The sequence below is a fragment of the Marmota flaviventris genome, chromosome 3, assembly GCF_047511675.1.
Source record: "Marmota flaviventris isolate mMarFla1 chromosome 3, mMarFla1.hap1, whole genome shotgun sequence".
NCBI lineage: Eukaryota > Metazoa > Chordata > Mammalia > Rodentia > Sciuridae > Marmota > Marmota flaviventris.
This window is the reverse complement of record NC_092500.1, coordinates 133,123,886-133,146,471: the sequence shown is the minus strand read 5'-3', so window position 1 is coordinate 133,146,471 and position 22,586 is coordinate 133,123,886. Positions and strand designations below refer to the sequence as shown.

The window sequence follows — 22,586 nt, the reverse complement described above, 5'->3', positions numbered from 1 at the left end:
AAAACCCCTGGGACTCTCTTCTTTGGAGACTGCGGCTTATCTTCTGGTTTCCTTACGGCTTAGACTTCTAATGAAGTAAGGAGCGATGCTTGTTTTTAACATCCTCTCAGAAAGCGCATTTCTTTGCATTATGTATTGGAGAATACGGTTAAGTCTACATTATTATAAAGGCCCTAGAATTCAAATGGCACAGGACAATCACAGATATAAAACAACCCTTTCCTTTGTAAGGTTCAGATCGGTGGCAGAGTCACGTGTCCTGCACCAGACGGCCAGGCTTCTCTGCTGTGGTCCCACCAATTTCTATACCAAGGGAAAGAGGGATTAAGTCTCTCTCACCAGACTTTTCCTTCCGCAAAATAGAGGGACCATAGCCGGGTGCAGTGGCGCATGCCTGTAATCCCAGTGGCTCAGGAGGATAGAGCAAGAGGATTTGGGGGGACATAACACCATTGTTAAGCTGATACAGCAGTCATAATAGGAAGGGAAACTCAGATTTCTTTTTTTTTTTAACTTGGACTGTGGGAGTGACAGGGAAGTATAGCTTACCAAGAAGATAGCTTCTGGGTTTAGATAATAAAGAGGCAATGGAGTTTGAGAAATAGCAGCCTAGAATCTCAGGATATGTGTGCGCTCTTCCTTCCAGTGCCCGCCACCTTGGCCATAAACTTGATTATAAAGCCTTGTATTCTGCACAATAAACTGGATCTTCCTAGTAGCTGCCTCTCTTGTTTTTTTTTTTTTTTTTTTTCATGGTAGGCAGCCAGTAACTACAGACAGCCCCTTGAATATACTAATCAGGATTCTCAATCTCAAATTTCTGAAAAGCAAAATCTCAAAACAAATTCCCTGCAATTTCCTTGGCTAATCATCCTATTTTTAAAAACTTTGCTGATGAGCAAGCTACATCACCAAGGCCATCTCAAGTTACTTCACTCTTTGCATTTTTCTAACTGGAAAAATAACATGTCTTGGGACAGAGACAATGGCAGAAAAAGAGTTCAGGCCCTCTCCTCACTCCCTACAGAAGCCTCCATTTATAGAAGGACCAGGGACCCACCAGGAAGGACTAGAGCCCCTGGTAAAGATCACAGTGTTGCAAATGAGTGTGGGTGATTCTACTAGCTTGCTCAGAGCTGCCTCACTCTGAGAAAGCAATCAGGTGTGGTACCAATACCCATAGTCCAGCATCAAAGATTAAAGATTTGTGTTACCTTGGGCGAATCACTTAACTTCTCTGAACTTTAGTTTTCTTAAGTGGTCATAAATAAATCAGGATTGAAATCCATTTCAGCTACTAAGTAGTTATGAGCAAATTACTTAATCATGTTGAGCCTCAGATTGCCAATCTGTAAAATCTACCTATCCTGCAAAATTACTGTTGGAACTATGAGGTCCTCACACTTGGCCACTAGTCGAGAGTGTATGCATAGTGAATGTTCAATAAATGTTATATCACTAGATATCCCTTGTGTTATTCAAGATGATGTCTAGATCTAAGGGGCTGAAACTCCATTAGAGTTCCCTCAGACTCTAACATTTGAAGAACAATATCTTAATTTTCCATTTCATCCACTAGATTTTAACTCTGTAAGGAATCTCACATTCACCCCTATCTACTGAGATCTTTGCAAAATACCTGGTGTAGAGTATAAGCTTAAAAGTTTGAATAAATGAACGAACTCTGTTGCATTAAAAGATTAACTGTTTCCTTTCCAATGAGACCAGAGGTTCATTGCTGAACGCACAGAATGCATTTTGTACTATAGATCTCATTGTACCATGTCCCGGGCCAGGCAGATAGTGAAGTCATGGAGCACTAAGTGTTAAAAGGAAGCTCGAGAACCAACACTCCTAAAGCATGGAGAGGTGAGGAGATTCGCTCAAGCCAGGACCAGTAGTCGTCCTGGCACAGAACAGAAGGAGGGGGTGGTACCTACTTTCACAGCATAGGTGCTGCCAGGGTCCTCGGAGCAGGTAGCACAGTAATAAATAGCGTCCCCCGAGTCACAACAGGGCTTGTTACAGGTCAGCTTGAAGAGGGACCAGTTGTTCTCATTGAAGTGAAGCTCCTTTTTCTGGCCACCCATGAAGAGGTCCTCACACTTGGCCACGAGACGGGCCAGGGACTGCGTGTAGAGCCCCCCCAGCTTGGCGTAGGTGCCTTCCTTGCTGCTGATGCTGCTCAGGAGACTGTGGAGCTGCAGCTGGGTGCTGCTGGAGGAGGCCTGGCTACACACGCTGAGCTGGGAGGACGAGTTGGAGGTGGCGGCTTTGCACTGGAGGCTGGGGCTCCCGCAGCTGCCTTTGCTGCCCGCCAGCCCTGGGACAGGGACCCAGTGGCCATTGCCTTTGAAAGCTTTCTCCAGAGGCTCAGAAGAGGAGAAAACGTGGTGATGGCGGTTCCCAGGGCTCAGGGAATAGCTAAAGTGAGTCTCATCATGGACACAGACATTGGTTTCCGAGTGGCTAAGGTTCAGCTTAGGGCTTGTGGTTCGCGTCTTGGGGGAGCCTTGGGTCCAGAAGAAGCCATCAGGAGAAGAGGCTGCCCGGCTCACTAACTTTTTCTGGGGCAGTGGAGGGGGCTGAGCAGGGCCACTGTGGGACACATCCTCAGTGGAGCCCGAAGGGAATGGGACAGGAGCAAAAAGCTTCTTCCCACTGATGGTGGGCGAGTGGGTCGGCTCATAGGATGGACCTGAAAGAGAGAAGCAGGAACTTCAGGGTAGAGGCCAATGCCACTCGGCACCAGATCTTGCCAGCTTTTGTTTTCTCCCCACCAAAGTAATTCAGTTTATTTTACTTCTTTTCTATTTCTTGAATAGGCAATGTATGCACACTTGACAAAATTCAAAATGCAAAGAAGGTATACATTGATCATTAAGTCTTTACTCTGTCCCTGTACTCAGTCCTTCTTACCAGACTATTTCCACAGTTTCTCATGCATCCTTCTTACAATCCAAATAGAAGTGTGTCTGTGTGAGTGTGAGCACACACATTTACACAAAATGAGTGCAAATAGTGCCCACTGTTCAGAATACCATACCATAACCATCACATGCATGTATCATAATTTAATTAGTCCCTGTTTTTTAATATTTAATTTTTTAGCTTTAGGTGGCTGCAGTATGCTTATTTTATTTTTATGTGGTGCTGAGGATTGAACCCAGTGCCTCATGCATGCTAGGCGAGCACTCTACCACTGAGTCACAACCCCAACCCCTAATTAGTGCCCTCTTGACGAGCCCTTTGGTTGTTTCTAATATTTTGCAAACCTGAACATGTATGGTTTGAATACATTTTTTTTTAAGTTAGGTGTACTGAAGGTGCAGTTTACCTAAAGCAAAATTTCTCCCTTTTTATTGTGTAGTTCTTTGAGTTTTCACAAACATCTTGCTGGTTTAGGGAACAGAGTTGGTTCATAGATATCTTGGTAAGAAGATTTTATAAGGAAATGAATCAAAGGAAAGCAAGTCTTTCCAAGGTCCCAGGTTGGGTCCCAGGGTGCTTAACATGAGTCACACTTAATCTGATTGGGAGGAGGTTTAGTCAGGGTCACAGATCTCTGAAGAGTGTGGGGACATTCAGACAACCTGTCTAGCCATCACACTGATAGCAAAATGGACTGCTGAACCACATTTTTTATATCAATGTATGAAATACATATTTCACAATGAAACAATAATTAAAATTAAAAATATATATAAACTGGGCACAAATGCACACTTGTAATCCCAGTAGTTTGGGAGGCTGAGGCAGGAGGATCATAACATCAAAACCAGCCTCAGCAAATTAGAATCTGTCTCAAAATAAAAAATAAAAAGGGCTGAGGATGTGGTTCAGTGGTTTAGTGTCCCTGGGTTCAATCCCAAGAACCAAAAATACTCATTTCCTTCAAAGAACTGACTATAAGACGTCTCCACCATTTTAATAACAGCTTTTGAGGGGGGATAAAAGAAATGTTAACATTATTCATATGTTGTAAAATGCATCCTATTATCCTGAATCTTAAACTGTGAATAAAAACATGGGTCTTAGATTCAAAGCAATGAGTACTTAGGATGTATACCTCATATTTAGTCTACTGTGACAGGTCACCTAAAGGGCAGGACATTTAGTACCTCTCTTTACCTCTGCAGTCCTAGCAGTGAGGCCAGGAAAAAAACAGAGAAAATACAGACAACAACAATTAAAAAAAACACAAATCACAGGACTAACAAGGGGAGAAATACTGGGAAAGGAAGCCCCTGACTTTTCTAGGGTTTCACTGAACCTTTTTGGTTTTCTCCAACCCAAATAGGGACATTGGGGGCCTCACTAAAGCCCCTCAGATCAAGACTGGGTCTCCTTCCTTGGGACACTCCATGGAGGGAAGGGGCCCCCTGGGAGCATGTCAGATGCACATGTCCTCTGGGCTCAGGGCAAAGAATGCTGACATTCCTGCCCCAGCCTCTCAGATGCGGCATCAGTGTGTGACAGCCTGCCTAGTATAGCCCTGAATGCAAAGTTCACAGGAGGACAGAGCTGGTGCATGCATCCTGTGGATTCAGGCTGAGAACCCCAGCAGTCAAGCAAGCAAGACTGTCAGGCCAGCTGCACAACACCACCCTCCCTGGCTCCATCTCCTCTCCTCTTCACCCACTCCTTGTCGTAACCACTCTGGCTTGCTAGTGGCTTATCATGACCATAGCAGGCGCTTTCCCATTTCTCCCTGCTTTGCTAAGGGTGGGCAGAGCTCCTGCCAGCAAGGCTGAGTGAGTGATTTATGTCCCTTCCAGGAGGACTCAGGTTAATAATAAATCAGGCAGCACAGGCATACTCTAACCAGCAGCTTGACATGCCCAGGAATTTCTCTCTAATAGTCAGAAGAGAGTGTGTTCAAGGAACAGCCCGAGGAAGAGTGGAGATGCCACTCTCTGCTGGTCTCAGTGGGCTCTGAGACCCGGAAGTTCACAGGTCTCCAGTCCTGGGCTTCCCAGGAAAGCGCCTGTGCTCCAAGAGCTTGGTCAGCAGCGTGAACAGATGATTCACTTCCTCTCCCTCCTCCCTCTGCAGAAGAGGCTGAGAAAGGAGGCCCATTTACTAGCTGTCCTAGGCTAAAGAGACCAGGAAGAAGACACCCAAGCACAGAAATCCTCTCCACCCTATGCATTCTCCCAGCTCTGATAAGCAAGAGGGTGGGAAAAGGCAAAAGTACACCATTTCCCAAGTCTTCAGCCTTCTGGGCAGTAGACACTATTCCCATGGAGACGCCTGATTCTCAATTACCATCATGGCAGAAACCAGAAGTGGAGGCTGGGACTGGAGCAGGAGCCCAGCACCCAGTGGGTGCTTTAATCAAGCCTTTAGTAACAGGGTAGTCTGCCCGGGAACAGGACTCCTGGTCTGGAAGAGGCTCTCAAACATACCAGTTTCTTGACTGCTCCCTTCTTTAAGCTTTGTGTTTATTTCCCCATCTTTACTGGTGGGGTCCTGTCAGCTTTCTGGATGCCTCCAACGTGCCCCTTTCTGCATCTGCCCTGATTTGCGGGCAAGTGGCGGAATGAACCCTAACCTAACTTGGTGGCCTTACCTGGCTTTGTTTCCTCATTAAAAAAAGGACCAGGTTGCATCATTGGAAAGGCCCCCCCTTGCAGCACTAATAGTCTATAATTATAGCCACTCTCCATTTTCAGTCTCTCCCAACATGCATTTTGTCTGAAAAGCTGGTCCAAAATAAAAATACCTGTAGGCAGATGGTTATCATGCATCCACAGTTCCTCCCTCTATCTCTAGTTCCCACAGCTTGCTGCTGGAAAACTTTTTAATCTTTATGAATAGCAGGCATCTTTAAAAAATAATCTTTAATGTTTCTTATTTCTTATATCACCCAAGAGAATCAAGAACTTCTGCTACAGACTTTACAGTAGGGCCCAGAGCAGTAACTATGTGCTCAGGCAGCTGGAGGAGGGCCTGTCTCCCTTACCCTACGCAGTGTTCTCTTGCCTTCCCGTGGGAACTCTGCTGGCCAGTGACTGCAATCAGATCTAAACCTGGGAGCTTCTGGGGTCAATCTGGCAAGGAGCTCTAGGTATCAGGAGGGAGGCATGGCTTCATGAATTAACGGTGTTCATTTACATAGTTAATTCATACCATTTTTTTTTCATACCATTTTTTTTCTTTATTTCTTAGATATATACTATGAGCATCTTCCAACAATAACTCCATGATGCACGTACTACTAATCAGAGGACGGCCCCATGTAAGAAATACTCCGCGATCACACCCTTGCTCAACAGAGGGGAAAGCCGGAAGTTCTACAAACCTTATTAGCGCCTTGGGGCTCATGGGACATGTGGACTTCACACCTATAACTTCACACCTATATCATGTCTACATATCCCGTATTACATGGAATTTCATATTACATATTACATCAGGATTATTATACTGAAAGGAAGGAAGAAATGAAGGAGGGAAGGAAGTGAGGAAACCCTAGTCTGTTACAAGTACGCCTATCTTCCGGCCTGACGCAGGCTTCTGAACTTCTGGAAGCTCAGCTGGTCAGAAGGCTGCAATTCACTGAGAGCCTCCTTCCCCACCAGGGACCTCAGGATCCTGTAACTTCTCAGGTGTTAATATTTTTTGGGCTACTTTGAAACAGATGCTAACATGTGGCCCGTCTGTCTCCACCAGTGACCAGCAGTGGCTGTCTTCTCCAGGATCAAAGGGCACTGTTCTTGACTCTGACTGAGGAACTAATCCTTCATAAACATAGCCATGGGCGAGGCAGGGGCTGAATTCTTACTATATGCAGCAGCTGCTACACTCTGAATTTAGAAAAGCCAGGAAGAGAGAATAAACATGCCCTGACACCGAAATAGTTTGAAATTCATAGGCAAACCACTGGTTCAAAAAAATCTACCAAAACAAACAAACAAACAAAAAAAACACCAACTTTGGCCAGCAGCCAAAAGGGACATCAAACTAATTCATCTATATAACTATATCCTGGTTATGTGTTGCTGTCAGATCACTGTCCCCAAATTCTGGCTTACAATTAAGGATGGGGTGGGGGCGGTGAGAAACCTTCCTGGTAACTATGACTATGTCTTGGTCATCTCTTTGGGAAGTTTTTAATGATTTTGCGTACTAATTGGGTCAGAGGTTCCAAACACCAGTTCCTAAGTTTTCGTTTCAATTCCAATTCTACATCTATAGGAAGGGCCTAGAGAGAAAAGCACTGGCATCTCCTTAGTGCATGTGCTTTGGAGAAGAGACAGCGTTTCTAGTGGGAAACCACCCACCACCTACAGCGCTCAGTGTGGAATCTTAAAAGGGCTGAGGGAAATGTGTACTCGTTTTGTGTTCTTATGTTTAGAAGGCAAAGAAGACTGACTAATCAGGATTTCAGTGGTTGGGAAGAACAGTTTAAAAGCAGAGCACAAGTTCAAACGTGGTACCGTGTGGTTTACCTTAGGAAAGAGTCCTCCTTTTCGGGTTTTGATAGGCACTTACATTGCTTCTACAGCCAAATGAGGACTGGGCTTACAGAGGAAGTGGTCGCTGTGTTTTGAGCTTCTGAGCCATATGCATGAGTGCTGGGTTCCCTCTGTGCAGGGTTCTGCTGCCTCATGGCAGCTGGGTCAGAGCAAAGATAGAGGCAAAAGACACAATCCCCATGGTTTCCCCAAATTCTTCGCTTTTGGTTTGACTCTTCTCCAACTTTGACTAAGATAAAGCAAACCGAATTATTGGAATATTGTATGGATCCATTTTTTTAATGAGGATACCAGTTTGTATAGAAGCAAATGGCTATATAGATTCGTCCACCTATCAGTCCGTGTTTCTTGAGCACACACTAAGTGCAAGGCACTGGGAACAAAGTGGATGAAGGAAAACTTTCTTAGGCCCTGTGGCCTGGTTCAGTCCCCTCACATTAGAGGTGAGGAAACAAGAGCCATCTGTGTAGGCAACCTGCTACTGTCAACATGAAGTGGCAGTCATACAGGTTTCTGCCAGTTCCCTGGGTTTCCCCTCAGGGGACGTGAAGGGTGAGGGTGAGGGGTGCTGGAGCTCCACTTGTAACTTTTTCCTCCTAAGGAAAATTGTGCAACCTTTTGTTTGGGTCTACAGTCAGAACAGGCTCAGCATTCCTTTTAAAAGAATGCTTTGCTTTTTCAAGAAGATAAACGTGGTCTGAAATTGGAAGCATGTTATTAACATTTTACAACTAAATGGAAATGTGGCATTTGTGAGGAATCTCTCCAGACCACTTAATCATCCCAGGAAACAATAATCAAGAGGAGAATGTGATTTACATGCAAAAGATGGAAAGCCAGGAAAACAGGCCCTAGGTACCTCTCAGGCCCTGTCTGTAGTTCAACTGTGGTTCTGAATTGTGATCTTTCAATGTCTTGTTTGACTTGATCATTAAGCAGTTTCTTCCAAAAGAGTGAAAAGTTCATTCAAAATTCCATATATTGTTGACAGAGAGGCAAACTGACGTTTTAGAGGTTAATTTGGTAATATCAATTTGAAATACATATCCACTGTGATCAGTTCAATGTCTTTTAAGAATTTGTCTTACAGAGGTGCTTGCCAAATTCAGCCAACAGACATTGCAGGATCTTATTATAGTCTTGTAATGAAAATCTAAACATGCTTTGGAATAGAAGGGTCTCACCAATTCATCCAATAAAAATATATACAGTGATTTTAAAAAATAAGGTAGATCTCCTTTCTGAAAGACTTCAAAGTACATTAAGTATAAAAATGAGTAGAACTGAATTTTATGATATCCCCAAATATAGATTAAAAACTTCTGGTGGGAAGAGGTAATCCCAGTGGCTCAGGAGGCTGAAGCAGGAGGACTGTGAGTTCAAAGCCAGCTTCAGCAATGGCGAGGCACTCAGCAACTCAGTGAGACCCTGTCTCTAAATAAAACACAAAATAGGTCTGGGGATGTGGTTTAGTGGTTGAGTGCCCCTAGGTTCAATCCCCTGTATGCGCCTCCGCCTCTCCAAAAAAAAAATTCTGGGAAAATATAAAAAATGTTCAAAGTGGTAGAAAGAGGTGGGATGAGGGTTCCCATGACTCACATTTCATTTCGTATTTTTTCTGTATTGTTTGAATTTTTATCATATTCATATTAACTTGATTGATGCAATGTAGTTTAAAACTCAGTTTAAAGATAATAGCTTCAGATGAGAATAGTTTAAGATGAAGCGTCACTTTGCTAATATTGCAGCTCAGGACACCAAAAGTCTGACATATACCCTTTCCTCTGGAATATAACCTTTATCCTTCAGTAACAGATTTACCAGAAGAGAATCCATGATTCAGTTTACCTTCTTGGATAAGGTATACCTTCTGTATTAGGCTAAACACCAGTGTACTATATTAGACTCAAACAGTGAATTTAATATTAAGGGCTCTGATAAGCCTGTTCACTAGTTAGAAAATACACTGAGTCTAAATAGAGAGTTTTAGATGCCTTTTCCAGAATCTTCTTTTTAAAAATAGAATTTTTTCTTACCAAGTCACAGATGAGACTCAGAGAAGGGGAGCCAGTGCTTGCTGAAGGTCAAACTGTCACTTATTCTAACTGAGGTCTGATCTTTGTGGACTTCCCGTCTCTCCTTTTGATAGGGACTCCCCCCCTGCCTACCTCCTTCCTGGTTGGATTTCTCCTCCACAGAATTTACTGCCACCTGACTTACCAGCTACTTGCCCCAAGACAGAAGGGACAGGAGAGTTCTTTCCACTGTTGGATCTTCAGCAGGCTGAACTATACCCAGCATATAGTCTGTGTTCAACACATATCTATTGGATGATTAATGTATGTATAAAAATTCTGTTTGGCATTATTGTTGAGAAAAACGAGCTGATGACTGCCACAATATATAATTAACTTTCTCTAGCTCTGGTTTGCTTTCTCTAAATATAAGAACAGCAGGAGTGCCCTGGCACTTGTCTTTTCGTGGGTTTATACCTGCTCACTGTGAGTCAGACCTCTTTCTTCTCTATCGTGAGTACCAATCATTTCAGTTAAATAGACAACTGTAATTAATCTTATCTCCTGATATCCACAAATACATGTTAACTAAATTTTAATGTCATCCTAAATCAAAGAGGGGAATTATCTTAATGTGACATTAGGCTTGTGTACTTAAAAGAAACAACTTGCAACCGGGTGTGGTGGTGCATGCCTACAATTCCATGGTTCTGGAGGCTGAGGCAGGAGGATTGCAAGTTCAAAGACAGCCTCAGCAACCTAGCAAGACATCTTGGGGATGTGGGATGGGGATATGGGCTGGGGATGTGGCTCAGTGGTGAAGCGCCCCTGGGTTAAATTCCCAGTACCAAAATAAATGAATAAATAAGTAAAAATGACTAATTAAAAGCATAAGAGTCTTCTGAGGACCATTTCTGATGTTCATTTGTCCATCTTCCCTCTCACGTCCACCTACCACAGATAATCTCCCTCTGGGCAGCTTTCGCATGCAGTCTGTCCTCCCAAACCAAGCAGACAAACAACTGCTTAGATGGGTTTTTCCTTCCACAGAGTTGACTCCCTGTTCAACCAAACTGCCCCATGGACAAATGGGGTAACAGATGTGCTGGGAGGACTACAAAATCTGATACAAGTAGAAAGAGGTGAAATTAACATTGATTTAAAAAATTCTATATCTTTACCATAAAAAAATGGGTAAACTCCTGATTTCGAAATATAACAAAGTTAAAGATTTTGGTTGTTTTTCTTATACATTTTATTTTTTTTAGCCACAAAACCTGAGTAGCAGATCACCCGCTTTAAACACTAACCCTGATAATTTTCCAAGAAGTTTATACAAACCACTATGATGATATGCCCCGGAATGACTCTCTCAGCTCACCTAGTCCAGCCCATACCGTGGATATAAAAAGTCAACAAAATTCAGTTCTCATTAGTGAATTCTTACTGACAAATAAATGTACGTGCTAAGGGTATCTTTTCACTTTACGTATACCACTAGGGAGGTTAAACGTTACATTTTAGTTTTGAGCAATTTCACTGGAACTGACTCTACTTTTATTCTGATCCATGGTCTCAGCTTCACTACCAAGTATCAAGTTGTAATACAAGTCAAGAATAAATATTCTTGGGTAAATATTTCAGCTACAAAGGAAAAGTAAGTAACAACTCAAGGGACTGACAGATAATTGTTTAATACAGACCTAAAGCAAGCTGCCTTGGTTCATGGTGCAAACCTGAATGAAGGGAGAAAGAATACCTTTGGTCTCCTGCCAGTTTCCAACCCTGGTTCTGGTACAGAGCTATATGAAAGAGCAGCAGGGAGAAATGGTTGTCCCCTAAGGCTCAGCGTCTGGTGACAAGGTACACATCCCTTGTTGATGTAGGAACCTACATTTTGAAGTGCTTTTCCACTGAATAACTTGTGATAAAGAAAGAACCAGGAAGATACATTCCTTTTAGTTCATGTTATTCAGAAACTAACAAGAAAAACTCTCTTAATTGGGTGACTCCATTGTGGCATGAAGTCCCCTGCAGCTCTCTATGTCCTACCCCACAGACTAGCTTTGAGAGCCTTGAACAATCCAGTCCTGGCTTCTGTCCAGCCTCACGTCCCATGTTCCCATGTTTCCTGCGCCTGTCTTCACCTCTGCACCTTAGTTGGTTTTCCCTTCCCACTCTGCACCGCCACCCTGTGCTTTGGGTTCCTCTATTGTTTCTGTAACCTGAAAAGTCCTCTGCCTCTTGACCCCCACCTCCTCAATCCCAACCATACTGCAGACAGGAGCTGAAGTCCCATTTTCTCAAAAACCCTTTCCCAAACCCTCCCTTGGTGCTCAGCAGGTCTCTGGGCTCTGGAAGCCTGCGTAAGCCTTCATGCTGTGGGCAGCCCAGTTTCCCATGTTGTCCGACGCACCCATGTGTCATGTGTTTTAATCTTATCTTTCCTGGCTAGTCCTTAAGAGCCCTGAGAACAGACATCGTGACTTACTGAGAAGCAAAGTGGTGAGGAAGTGAACTCCAGTTCTCATGGCCACCACAGAAGGGACCATTGTGGATCACACTCTTGGAATTGGTCACTGTCCTCCAAAGAGTGGAGCAGAGCTGACTATCACAGGGGATCATGGTTCAGATGCCCAACATTTCAGCGAGTAATCTGCCTCACTGAATGTTTGCACAATGGGATGGGAAAAGGAAGAAGATAGGAGCCCGGAAAAATCTGCATTTTGCTACCTTCCCCCAAAATCAAGACTAAAATATTTCCTGTTTTTAAGTGAGAGCTATTAGAGGTTTCCCATCAGAACACATTATAGTCTGACTTATAACACATGCTTTTATCTTAGCCAGTGCTCATCTTTTGGATAGAAAAATGTTGCCAACAGTAGAATTACAATGGAACCCTCTACTCCAGAATTGCCTACTGGGAAGAAGTACTGAAATAGGAATGAGAAAAAAAGCCATACTAGCACATGTTTAAAACACAGAAACACAGGAGAGGGCACACACAAAGAAGGCTGAAAGGATGAGAGGTTTTAAATACTACCCATCCATGCCACAGGCACAGAGAATCAGCAGTTCCTTTTTTAGGAAGGTGCCCCATCAAGACCCATTTATTATACTATAAAGTCTAATCTACAAAGGTGGCATGGACCTAATGAAGCCTTCATGCTTTAATTCAGCAAACATTTATGTAAACACCTGCTGTGTCCATGTAAGCTTGTACACGTGTACATGCAAATGAGACACAGAGAGAAATGAGACAGAGAGAAAAACAGAGGATGAGACCAGTGGTTGGTGTGCACCCAGTCCCCTTAGAGCTAACCCTCAGGGGAGGAAGTACACCTGTAAACACAGCTGGCTGGTTACCCAAGGAATCAGGAGCCTTTGTGCATGCTCCCAACTCCAACCCCCTCCCACCCTGTTGCCATGCCAATGCACTTTGGATTAGAGAGGGCAATAGGGATGAGGCGGCTATCATGTATTCACTGGGGAACTAACTGCTCCTTGGAGGAGGAACCAGGTCAAGGCAATAAGTCTTGCTTAACCCTTTTAAATCCCAGCAGTCAACTCAGACCCGCCTTGTAGATCCAGGGGAATCTGAACCTCTTCACCAAAAGGCCAGTCTATTACCTCCATCACTGCAGGTCCTTGAGTCTGAGGCCAGGCTGTCTGTGGAGCCGGTGGTGAAGCTGATGGGGACACCCCTGAAGGACGGGCTGAGGCTCTCTGCAGAGCTCTGGCTCACTTTTTCCAAATCAGAGCTGCTCTTGTTCATTTTTAAAAGGTGCCTGGAAAAGGTAAGAACAAACAATAAAAATAACCCACTTGGTTTCCATTCAGAGACTAGGGTAATGGGTCATGAACCTCCTATGCTCTTGAAACCTGGCCAATGCCTGCAAGTTAAAAAAAAAAAAAAAAAAAAAAAAAAAAATATATATATATATATATATATATATATATATATATATATATATATATACACACACACACACACACACACACACACAAATATGTATATACATCTGGGGGAGAGAGAACAGGGATTCGTCTGAAATCTTATGAACATGGATGGCAGATTTCCTGAGTGGGATTAGAGAGAGTTTACAACAAGCACCAAAGTCCTGACTTGGGAGGAACTGCTTCACATTCTGACCCCATTTACCAAAACATTTATGTCATCTCTTATATCATGTGTTGCATTCCTACAAGAAAAATCAAAACATTATCATATAAATAAAGGTACAGAGAAATATGAGACTGGGTAGTTTTTGAAACCTGAGACATGTGAATTGCAAACTAGGTCTCTAAATATGGGATTTCTTCATTTGCCTGGTAGTCTATAACCATGGCATTGAAATGTCTAGGTTGTTCCTTGGAATTAAGGAAAACATTACTTAAATTTTAACCAGATTACCAATGAAATGCTTAAATAGAACTGAGTTACCATAACCCCTATTTCTATTTTTTTTTTTTTTTTCCTATACCAGAGATTGAACTCAGGGGCATTTAACCACTGAGCCATATTCCCAGCCCTTTTTATTTTTTATTTTGGGACGGGGTCTTGCTGAATTGATTAGGGCCTCTCTAAGTTGCTGAGGATGGCTTTCAACTTGTAATCCTCCTGCCTCAGCCTCCTGAGCCGCTGGGATTACAGGTGGGCACCACCAGGCCTGGCTATAACCCCTATTCTAGAACTATGGAATCTACCCTTCGGCTTTTTGTAAAATCTTTTGTTTTATCTCTAAAACAGCATTATCAACATTCCAGAGATGGGAAGACCAATTTTAAGAAAAAACAAACAAACAAACACAAGACAATTCTACTTGGAGAAAACAGTTCCATTACTAGGTAGAATGTTTAGCTTATTGATTTCTCCTCCCCCACTTTCCAAGAACATGAATATTCACTTCTGATTTGACATTTTCACCAAGAAATGAGACAGACTGTAATCAATCCAGCTCTTTCCCCATAGGTGGTAATGTACATTTGTCTGAACTGATATTTCCTGATGACATTCCTATTCCTACTACAGCAGATCTATACCTCAATATCTGACATAGCAAATACATAATGCAGTATTGATTTGGTATCAGAACTGCCTGATTTAATATGTATGACCTTACTGGCAAAAATTCATTGATTGTTCTTTTGAGTTCAATATTGCTGACTCTAGGTTAGTTTTCATAGTCATTGGAATCCCTTGTTCTTAACAGAAAAGTTTGGAGAAAGTTTGTTTGCTACCATGAAAAGTGCTCTTCAGAAAACATGTCTTTTCTCTAATTCCCAACCCTTTAAACCACACTTTAAAAAAGCTTTTAAAGCTGTCAAATATTATATGACCATAGTCTTTATATTTCAGTATCACTGTTGGGATCTTGGAAATACACTTTAGGAAATGTTACGGCAGTAGATGATTTTCATTTAACACTTGGCAACCTACAGTCATAGAAAGTTTCTTACAATATTTTTATGCTTATCAAATCCATCAATAATGGCTTTTTCAGATGAAGCCAGGATATGAAGCTGATAACGACAATTCCTAAATCTAGGATAGAAGCTGGCTCTAGGGGAAACCAAATACTTTGCCTCTCCAAATCATCTGTAGGGTCTTATCTCCAGGTCCAGAAAGTCACCAAGGGAGAAACTCCCAACCCTGGCTTCTAAACTAGAATATACTATTATCGAGATGCACACCAGAAAGCTATATGAAGCAGTAAGCACTTTGTTCTCAATCCCAGTGACTCAGGAGGCTGAGGCAGGTGGATCGTGAGTTCAAAGCCAGCCTCAGCAACTTAGTGAGGCCCTAATCAACAAGACTGTTCCAAAATAAAAACTAAAAAGGGCTAGGGATGTGGCTCAGTGGTCATCTTTAACTGACACATAAAAATGTAAAAACTGGGAACCATGTGATGTTATTAATAACTTTTCTTAAATAAAACTATGGTTGCACATTTTGCATAAACTTCTTTTACTCTCCATTGCTGGACTTAGTTTTACTAGTATTTTAGGATTTTTACATTTCCATTCAAATAGAGACTAGTCCGTAATTTTCCTTTCCTGTTGTTTCTTTGTCCAGTTTTGATACATTGGTTAAATCAGAACTGCAGAATGAATTGAGTAACTTTTTCTACTTTTAAATTAACTGGTGTAATTGTTACAAGATAAGGATTATGTGATCCCTGAAAGGTCATTAAAACTTTCTATAAAGGCATTGAGGCCCAAGGCTTACCCACAGTGTAAGTGACATCACTAAAGATTTGGTTTTGATCCATCTAGAACTGATAATGCTCTGGCGGAGAGCCAAGAAACAGACCCCATGTATAGGAACTTGTGTGAGAAACAGCACCACCACACTGCTGGGAACAGAGACAGGTCAGTTCCTGTATCTCACACCAGCTATTTAAGACAGAAGTGAAAAAGAGAGCAGTGCCACATCCTATGCCATACACGAGTGTGACTTTTGATTGGAAATATATATATAATTTTAAATTTGTTAGTTAAAAATATGAGAGACGATCTTTACAACCTTTGAGTAGAAAAAAGGATCTCTCAAATAAGATCTATAAATAGAACCATAAAGGAAAAATTTCACTACTTTAAAATGTAAAACTCCTGTCTGAAAAAATGTAAAGCCTTATAAAGAAGGTGAAAAAAATAATGCTCGGAGTAGGCAACCTACATTTTTGCAATCCACATGACTGATAAAGAAAGCATCAGTACTCAAAATATAGAAAAAAATGCCTACAAATGTAAGAAATAGACAAATGAGCCATTTTAAAAAGGGAAAGGCAATTCATAAAAGAAGAAACATGAAAGGCCAGTCAACACAAGAAAAAATGATTGACCTTACCTAGTAACCAATTATCAACAAAACAAATCTCATTTCACACACAGATCAGACTAGCAATACCAGGTATGGTTAAGGATACAAGAAATGGGAATTTTCTTGTTCCATTTGTGGGACCACAGATTAGCTCACGTGCATGTGACTGCTCTCTCTCTCACACACACACATTCTCACAGAGGCTGACACTTTAATGAATCCTGAAAGTTAAATGTGCACATTCCTGTTACTCAGTGACTCCATTCTGAAGTATATATATCCTTGAAAATACAAAAATAAATAAAGTAAGGATTGTGAAACTTTTGTTTCAGCTGTGTCTGTGTGGGATCATAATATTAAATATGTTTCCTGTAGAAAATATATTAATATTAAAAATATTTATTAATTTAATTGCTATAATATAAATATATCTATAAATAAATGCAAAAATATAATTAACATTATTTATAAATAAATTTAATTAATTGATATTAATTATATTAAAGATAGATTTTTGTGGGTCATGTTTTTAAAGAAAGTTTAAAAATCATTACTCTAGAATGAGGATCAAGACTTCCCCTTAAACAGGCAAAAGGTAAGTATTTGAGGCTCATGAACCATATAGACTGTGACTACTTGACTTGCTGCTGTAGCAAGAAAGCAGCTACAGACATTATCTAAATGAATGTGTATGTGTTCCAATAAAACTTTATTTACAAAAAACAGATGGTTGGCCCGTGGTCCCTGAGTTACTGACTCCTGGTCTAGAATGACCTTGTATTGTAGATATATAGTGCAAATCATTTAAGTAATTAAAACATCTTAGTAGTCATATCTAAAAATATTTAAAAAATAGGTGAGGGTTGGAGATATAGCTCAGTTGGTAGAATGCTTGCCTCACAAGCACAAGGCCTGGTTCAATCCTCAGCACCAAAAGAAAAAAAAGTGATATTAATTTTTATGTTAAAATGGTTATGTGTTTTATTTAACACAAAATTTCAAAAATAGTTATTTCAGCACATAATCAATATAAAATTTTTAATAAGATTTTTCTATTCTTTTCTTCATTCTAAGTCTTCAAAATCTGGTATATATTTTTCATTGGCAGCACATTGAAAATTGGACTAATCACATTTTTAACTTGTGGCTACCATACTACACAGTACAAAGCTAGAGAAATTTTCAAATACATGGACAAGGATGTGTTTAGTGTTACAAATACTAAAATTAAAATCATAAACAATCTAACTGTCCATCAAAACAGGAATAGACAAATTATGGTACAGTCTCATAGTGTAATATTATATAACAGTCAAAAATAAATAGAATGGATTATGTGTCAATATGGAACAAAAATCTTAACATGTTAAAAATCAAAAGTAGTTTAAAAAGACTCATGTATAATGTGATACCATTTATATACATTTTCAAAACACATAGTAATAAATATTTTTGTAGATCCACATAACAAAATGTAAAAGATGCTCATCAACTTTAAGTCAGTAATTGCTCCGGGGAGCAGTGGGAAATTAAAATGAGAATTGGGTATAAAGGAATCTTTCACTTTATCAGCAATATTTTATTTATTTTTTTTAAATCTAGGGCTGGGGGTGTTAGCTTAGTGGAGGAAGTGTGTGCTTAGCATGTAAAGGTCCTAGGTTTAATCCCCAACGTGCGTGCACACACACACACACACACACACAAATGCAAAATGTTAGTATTGGAAAAATTCTGAGACATCTGAGTGTTAGTTGAATTATTTTTAGAACTTCATTGGATGATTGAAGTACTTGATAAATGAATGTGTCTAGTAGGAATGACTTCACTAGAGTCTGAGTGAGTCCGGAGATGGCTATGCCAATTAATCCTTCATTGAGCTTCTGAAAGGCACAGAGTAACTTGGAGGAATCTCCTCCCACACGCTCAGTGAGAGCCCTGCCTCAGGATGGCCTCACGAATGGGAAGAGATGCAATTTGTCTGGGACTTTGGGTCTAATCCTAAATCTGGTCTTCATAAGGGAGAAGTCACAGCCCTGAAGATGCTCACTACATGAACACAGACAAAAGCAGTCTCCATTACAGGATATACATTCTCTGTATGGCACGTGTGCACCTGTGTTGGGAAGGCAGAGACCCTTCCCCTGTATAGTTTGGTAAATCTTAGTATCCTGGCCTAGAGTAGAATTCTGGGGATATGACTGCTGCTTCCCAACTGGAAAAGTTCATGAAGCTCAGATTCCCACCAGGCAGCTGAAATTGAACAGGCACTGAGAATGCTCAGGTGTGCACGGGAAGGGAACATGCTTTCTAATACACACTGGGTGACACTTTTCCTTAACAGTAAAATCTTAGGAAGGGCAAGGGGTGTAGCTCAAATGCAGAAGAGGATTGCCGAGCATGCTTGAGGCCCTAGGTTCAATCCCCAACACTGCAAACAGAATCAAAACAAAAGCCAAACAGAGCTCAAGCAACAAAATCTTAGGAGAAATAACTCTTGCATGAACTGCATCAAGAACCTTCCACCCCGCTGGGCACAGTGGTGCAGGGCTGTAATCCCAGCAACTCAGGAGGCTGAGGCAGGAGAATCTCGAGTTCAAAGCCAGCCTCAGTAAAAGTGAGGTGCTAATAAGCAAATCAGTGAGACCCTGTCTCTAAATTTAAAAAAAAAAAAAAAAATAGGGCTGGGGTTGTACTCAGTGGTCGAATGACCCTGAGTTCAATCTCTGGTTATACTCCCTTCAAAAAAAATACCAACCTTTCACCCTGAAAATCTGTGCAATCTGCACTCTTTGAATATTGCCACTCTAATTAGGGAATGAGCAAAACCACATTAAATTTTAAAATGAAAGGAGAGATTGCCATCAAAGCAGAGACTTACAATCAAGATGTTTTTGATTCTTCAGCCTGTGTGTACAATAGACTTAAGAATCCCTGGAAAAGTCTTAATCTCCCAAAGGTGAACTTTCTGAGCTCTCATGGAGGGTTCCGTCAGATGTGAGGCCAACTAACAATATGTGTGCACTTAACAATGTATAGTAAAAATATACTTATTTTTTTAAATGGCATGTTTCCCTCATCCACGTTAATTTGATTGGTCCCTCATAAAACCCGGGCAAATCCTCTATAAAATAAAATCTGATTGTCATGCAATGAAATCTGATGTCATGGCTTCAATGGATGTAAACCACATGCTCTAGTCTTTCCTCTTCAACTGGAGAATAACATTCTTATCAGCTACAGCAAGAGTATGGCCTCCACAGATGTCTCTGCTCACGCCCTGTGATAAACGACTTCTTGCTCAGACTTCCTTTCCCGCCTCCCACTGTTGGTCACAGGAGCTGTGTGAACCACACGAGTCAGTGGCACAGAGTCCTGCCAATTCAGCCCTGCAGCTGCAGCCCAGGGGCTTTTAGAATGGCTTTTCCCCCCATTGTCCTTAGAGAGCAAAGCTTTTTGAGAGTGGTCTCCATACAATGTTGGTAGAAAGCTGGAAAAAAATAATCCAGCCGGAAGAGCCATCTGCCAGACTTCCTCATTCATAGGAACAAGCCTCATCTAAAAATACCCCCAGAGCTTCCAGAATGTCCGCAATCCTTAATGGAGGCCATGCCCCAGCGTGTGGCAGAGACGGGTATCTCCAACTTCACATGGTTGCTAGAACCCTCAGATGACAGCACAGTTTACAGAGTGGCTGAGGCAAATTTTCATTCTCACTGCCTGATTTTGGTTTAGTTAACCTACACTAGGCAGAGAGCTTTCTGCCTCTGGAGCTAAAGATCTGAAAACACAAATGATACCAGCATGCAGTTTGAGACTAGCTCTTTAAATCCCAGCAAACACTCCCACCATCAAGTCTGGGGATTGGGCAGATTCACTACTAAATTTAATAATGATATGGAGAAGACCTAAAGGAGAGTTTTAAAGAATAACATTAATGCTCTGAAAGCATAAATGAATTAAAAAAAATTCTATACATCATTTAAAAATCACCAAGAGGAAGTAAAAAATTGGCTTTAGACTCAAACAATGAATGCTTCAGTCAAAGAATGGGAAAGTCTTACCATCATAGACTCCAGCTCGATGTGCTGTCCTCATCAGTGTGACCTCCCAAACCCTGTGACAGGCTGGCCAGTGACTTCAGGGTCCCGTGGAGCAGCCCATGAGGGTGAAGGGCTAGCTTGAGAGGCAGCCCCTGGGTGTCTGTCAGGCTGCTATGAATTCCCCAGCTCAGAGCTCTCTGTTTCCCCTCAGTTCCTCTCTGACTTTTCTATAAAATGCACTTCCTGCAAAAGCACAGGAAAATAGGGACGGCTCTGCCTCTCTGACCTGCAGCTTTTAATCTCCAATTGTCTTATTTGGCTCCAAGACTAGAAGAAATTCAAACGTTCTAAGATACATTGTTTCTCCTCATTTATTTTCTGCTATTTAGCCACAGTTTGCTGGGTGAATAAGAACACCGTTTTTAATATCTCTTATGCCTGTTATTAACTGCAATGCGTCTTCCTTCCTCTTTATCCTGATTACCATTCCTGGGTTTTTCAACATTAAATACTGCCTGCCTGCCTGCTCTGTGCCAAGTGCTGTGTTAGCACTTAGGGATGACAGTGCACAGAGCTGGCACAATCCCTGTGCTGCAACAGTCTGCAACAGATAACAGAAATATTTATCAAGCTCCTCTAAAAAGAGTTCAAGTGACATCTTCAGAAAAGCTTTGCAACCTTGGGGAAGAGTATCCTGACTCGAAAATTTTCCTAAAATATGACTCTCACCACGATGGCAGAGTCCTACCTAATGCTCCTGTAAAGATACACTACTTTGGCCACTATTTTGGATCAACTTACAACTTCCATGTGACAGAAACACTCATCTCAGATTTTCTTTTTTGGTACCAGGGATTGAACTCAGGGGCACTCGACCACTGAGCCACATACATCCCCAGCCCTATTTTGTATTTTATTTAGAGACAGAGTCTCACTGAGTTGCTTAGTGGCTTGCTTTTTGCTGAGGCTGGCTTTGAACTTGTGATCATCCTGTCTCAGCCTCCTGAGCCGCTCAGATTTTTTTTTTTTTTTGACAGTATCATTTTCAAAAATTCCTCCCCACAGTCTATACATTATAAAAACTGTCTATGCATTATAATATTTTTTTTTCTGATTTATTAAAAAGAAAGAAAGAAAGAAAAAGCAGCAGCAGCAGCACCATTTTGGTTAATATACTACCACTTCTCACAAATCCTTTGTTCCAGTCAGGTTCATCCGATTGTCCCCAAAGCACCCAATATTCCTTCTCTCTTCCCTCTCCCTCTTCAAATTTTCCATCCTTGAGACCCAGCATCAGTTTCACTTACCGACAAATTCCTCCTAACCTATTTCAGTCTTCTCTGACAGGTCCCTCCCCTCTGTAACTCACACTGAACTGAATCACTTCACTGAGCATTTGGTTATAATCCTGGTTAAATTATTCTAATTGTTTTGTGTAAAACAGGCTTATGAACCACACCAAACTTATAAACAGTCTGAGGAGCTGTGTTACAGTCAGAATGTGCTGGAACACAGAGTAATTATTAAATACTTCTTGATTAAGTTTATCTGCCTCTGTTTCAATACCCCAGTGGCATCTGGGAGAATAAATTCTTTCTTTAAGAAAGAATTACACTTGCCGAGCAAAACTTGCAAATGGCAGGAAGGAGGAGCAACTGACAACATCAGGAATACTGATTCAACAGCGGAACCATTTTCATCTCTACAAAATACAAGTCTTAAATACTTGGAATCTGAACAAATCTTATTGTTTAAAGAAATTTCTTTTCAGAAGAAGGAGTGAAAAAGGCAAGTAATGAAACTGGAAAGCCTTTTATCATTTTTGCCTTTTGATGGAAGATGCTGAGAGAATTATTTTGCAAATGCCTAAGTGCCACCTGAAAGGATTCATGGGACCAGTCTGCTCTGGGGCCATGTTTTCCCCACTGAATTATTTGCATGTATAAAAATAGAAAATCTGTTTCATCTTTGGTCAGGTGATCCGTATAGTCCCCATGAGGCAAGCCTGTTAATTTGCATTTACAGTGAATGCCCCACCAATTCTGCTGGGGCTCCCAAGCTGTGGGGATCCACTCAATTTTGCATTCAGTGGAAACATTTTTAAATGGAATTTAAAAAAATCAATGAAATAAAAATGGGATCAAAGTCATATATATATATAAATAATTTTTTTTTTATACCAGGGATTAAACTTGGGGGCATTCAACCACTGAGCCACATCTCCAGC

At 41.3% G+C, this 22,586-nt stretch overlaps 1 protein-coding gene across 1 annotated transcript in view; it reads right to left on the bottom strand.

Moving 5' to 3' along the window:
* Prag1 (PEAK1 related, kinase-activating pseudokinase 1) overlaps positions 1 to 22,586 on the bottom strand; it is a 55,134-nt gene that overhangs the window by 7,038 nt on the left and 25,510 nt on the right. Inside the window, exons 4-5 of the mRNA XM_027954683.2 lie at positions 13,127 to 13,284; positions 1,941 to 2,698 (exon numbers count right to left, since the gene is read on the bottom strand). Of these exons, the coding sequence (XP_027810484.1) occupies positions 1,941 to 2,698; positions 13,127 to 13,284 (916 nt within the window). The remainder of the gene's footprint in view (positions 1 to 1,940; positions 2,699 to 13,126; positions 13,285 to 22,586) is intronic.